The sequence below is a fragment of the Cyprinodon variegatus genome, unplaced genomic scaffold (genome assembly GCF_000732505.1).
Source record: "Cyprinodon variegatus isolate N-32 unplaced genomic scaffold, C_variegatus-1.0 Scaffold1883, whole genome shotgun sequence".
Classification (NCBI taxonomy): domain Eukaryota; kingdom Metazoa; phylum Chordata; class Actinopteri; order Cyprinodontiformes; family Cyprinodontidae; genus Cyprinodon; species Cyprinodon variegatus.
Window position 1 is genome coordinate 44,510 of NW_015152336.1, and position 1,432 is coordinate 45,941.

A 1,432-nucleotide genomic window follows, 5' to 3' on the forward strand; every position below is an offset into this window, starting at 1 on the left:
GTGCCATTGCTACCTCGTTATCGTGTTACAGTGTCATTGCTACCTCGTTATTGTGTAACAGTGCCATTGCTACCTCGTTACCGTGTAACAGTGCCATTGCTACCATTGCTACAGTGTTACAGTGTCATTGCTACCTCGTTATCGTGTAACAGTGCCATTGCTACCTCGTTACCGTGTAACAGTGCCATTGCTACCATTGCTACAGTGTTACAGTGTCATTGCTACCTCGTTATCGTGTAACAGTGCCATTGCTACCTCGTTACCATGTAACAGTGCCATTGCTACCATCGCTACCGTGTTACAGTGCCATTGCTACCTCGTTACCGTGTAACAGTGCCATTGCTACGCCATTACTGTGTAACAGTGCCATTGCTACCATTGCTATGGTGTTACAGTGCCATTGCTATCATCATTATCTTGTAACAGTGCCATTGTTACCATCGTTACCATGTAACAGTGCCATTGCTACAATCGTTACTGTGTAACAGTGCCATTGCTACCATATGTACGGTGTTACAGTGCTTTCACTACTATTATTAAAGTATTACAGTACTATCACTTCTATTATTACAGTATTATTACTACTATTATTATAGTACTATTATATTATTATAGTACTTTTTCTTAAATACCAACAGAGATTTTTAATGTAGGCTGATGATAAAATACCATAAAAAAAAAGGATTGGTTGTCATCAGTGTGATTTTCTCCAGTGTTTTATTGTCATTCCACTGTCACAAGGACAGAGCTACAAAATGAATTCTCTGCCTTCAACCCCTCCCCTTGGGGAGCAGTAGGGTGCCATTGCGTGGCGCCCGGGAAGCAGAGTGGGGTTAAGGGTCTTGCTCAGGGACCCAGAGTGGCAGTCTGTGGGAGTGGGGAATCGAACTCAGAACCTCAGGATTCCAGGCTCTATGTCCTAAGCACCAGGTTCAGAATCTAGGTACAGATCACCATGGCCACAGATGTAGTACTGCTTGGTAGAAACAGATGATGTTACTCCTGACCTTTAGTAAAACGAGTCAAAGCTGAACCGTCATGGCTGACCTCACCTGTCCGTTTCTGGAGAGTAGCACTCCACTGAGTTCAGAGAGGACTTCCCGTCGTAGCCGCCGCACACATAGATATGTCCGTCAATCACAACCGTTCCCATGGCGCTGAGAACGACAGCAGCTTCAGGTTAGTCTCCTCAGACATTCGTCTCACCTGAGTGAAGTTGGCCCCCCCCCACCTTCTTCAAATCAGACAAAATTAGTGTCAAACGTTTGTGCTGGTTTGTGCAGCAAAAACTTTCGTTTGTGCCGCTATCATTTTAAAGATACAGCGGGGGAAATAAGTATTGACCCCTTGCTGATTCTGCAGGTTTGCCCACTAACAAAGAATGCAACAATCTATAATTTAATCATCTGTACATTCTAACAGTGAGACAGAA

The 1,432-nt window shown here is 44.1% G+C and overlaps 1 protein-coding gene across 1 annotated transcript in view; it reads right to left on the bottom strand.

Moving 5' to 3' along the window:
* klhl18 (kelch like family member 18) overlaps positions 1–1,432 on the bottom strand; it is a 17,648-nt gene that overhangs the window by 4,392 nt on the left and 11,824 nt on the right. Inside the window, exon 6 of the mRNA XM_015404870.1 lies at positions 1,053–1,157. Within this exon, the coding sequence (XP_015260356.1) occupies positions 1,053–1,157 (105 nt within the window). The remainder of the gene's footprint in view (positions 1–1,052; positions 1,158–1,432) is intronic.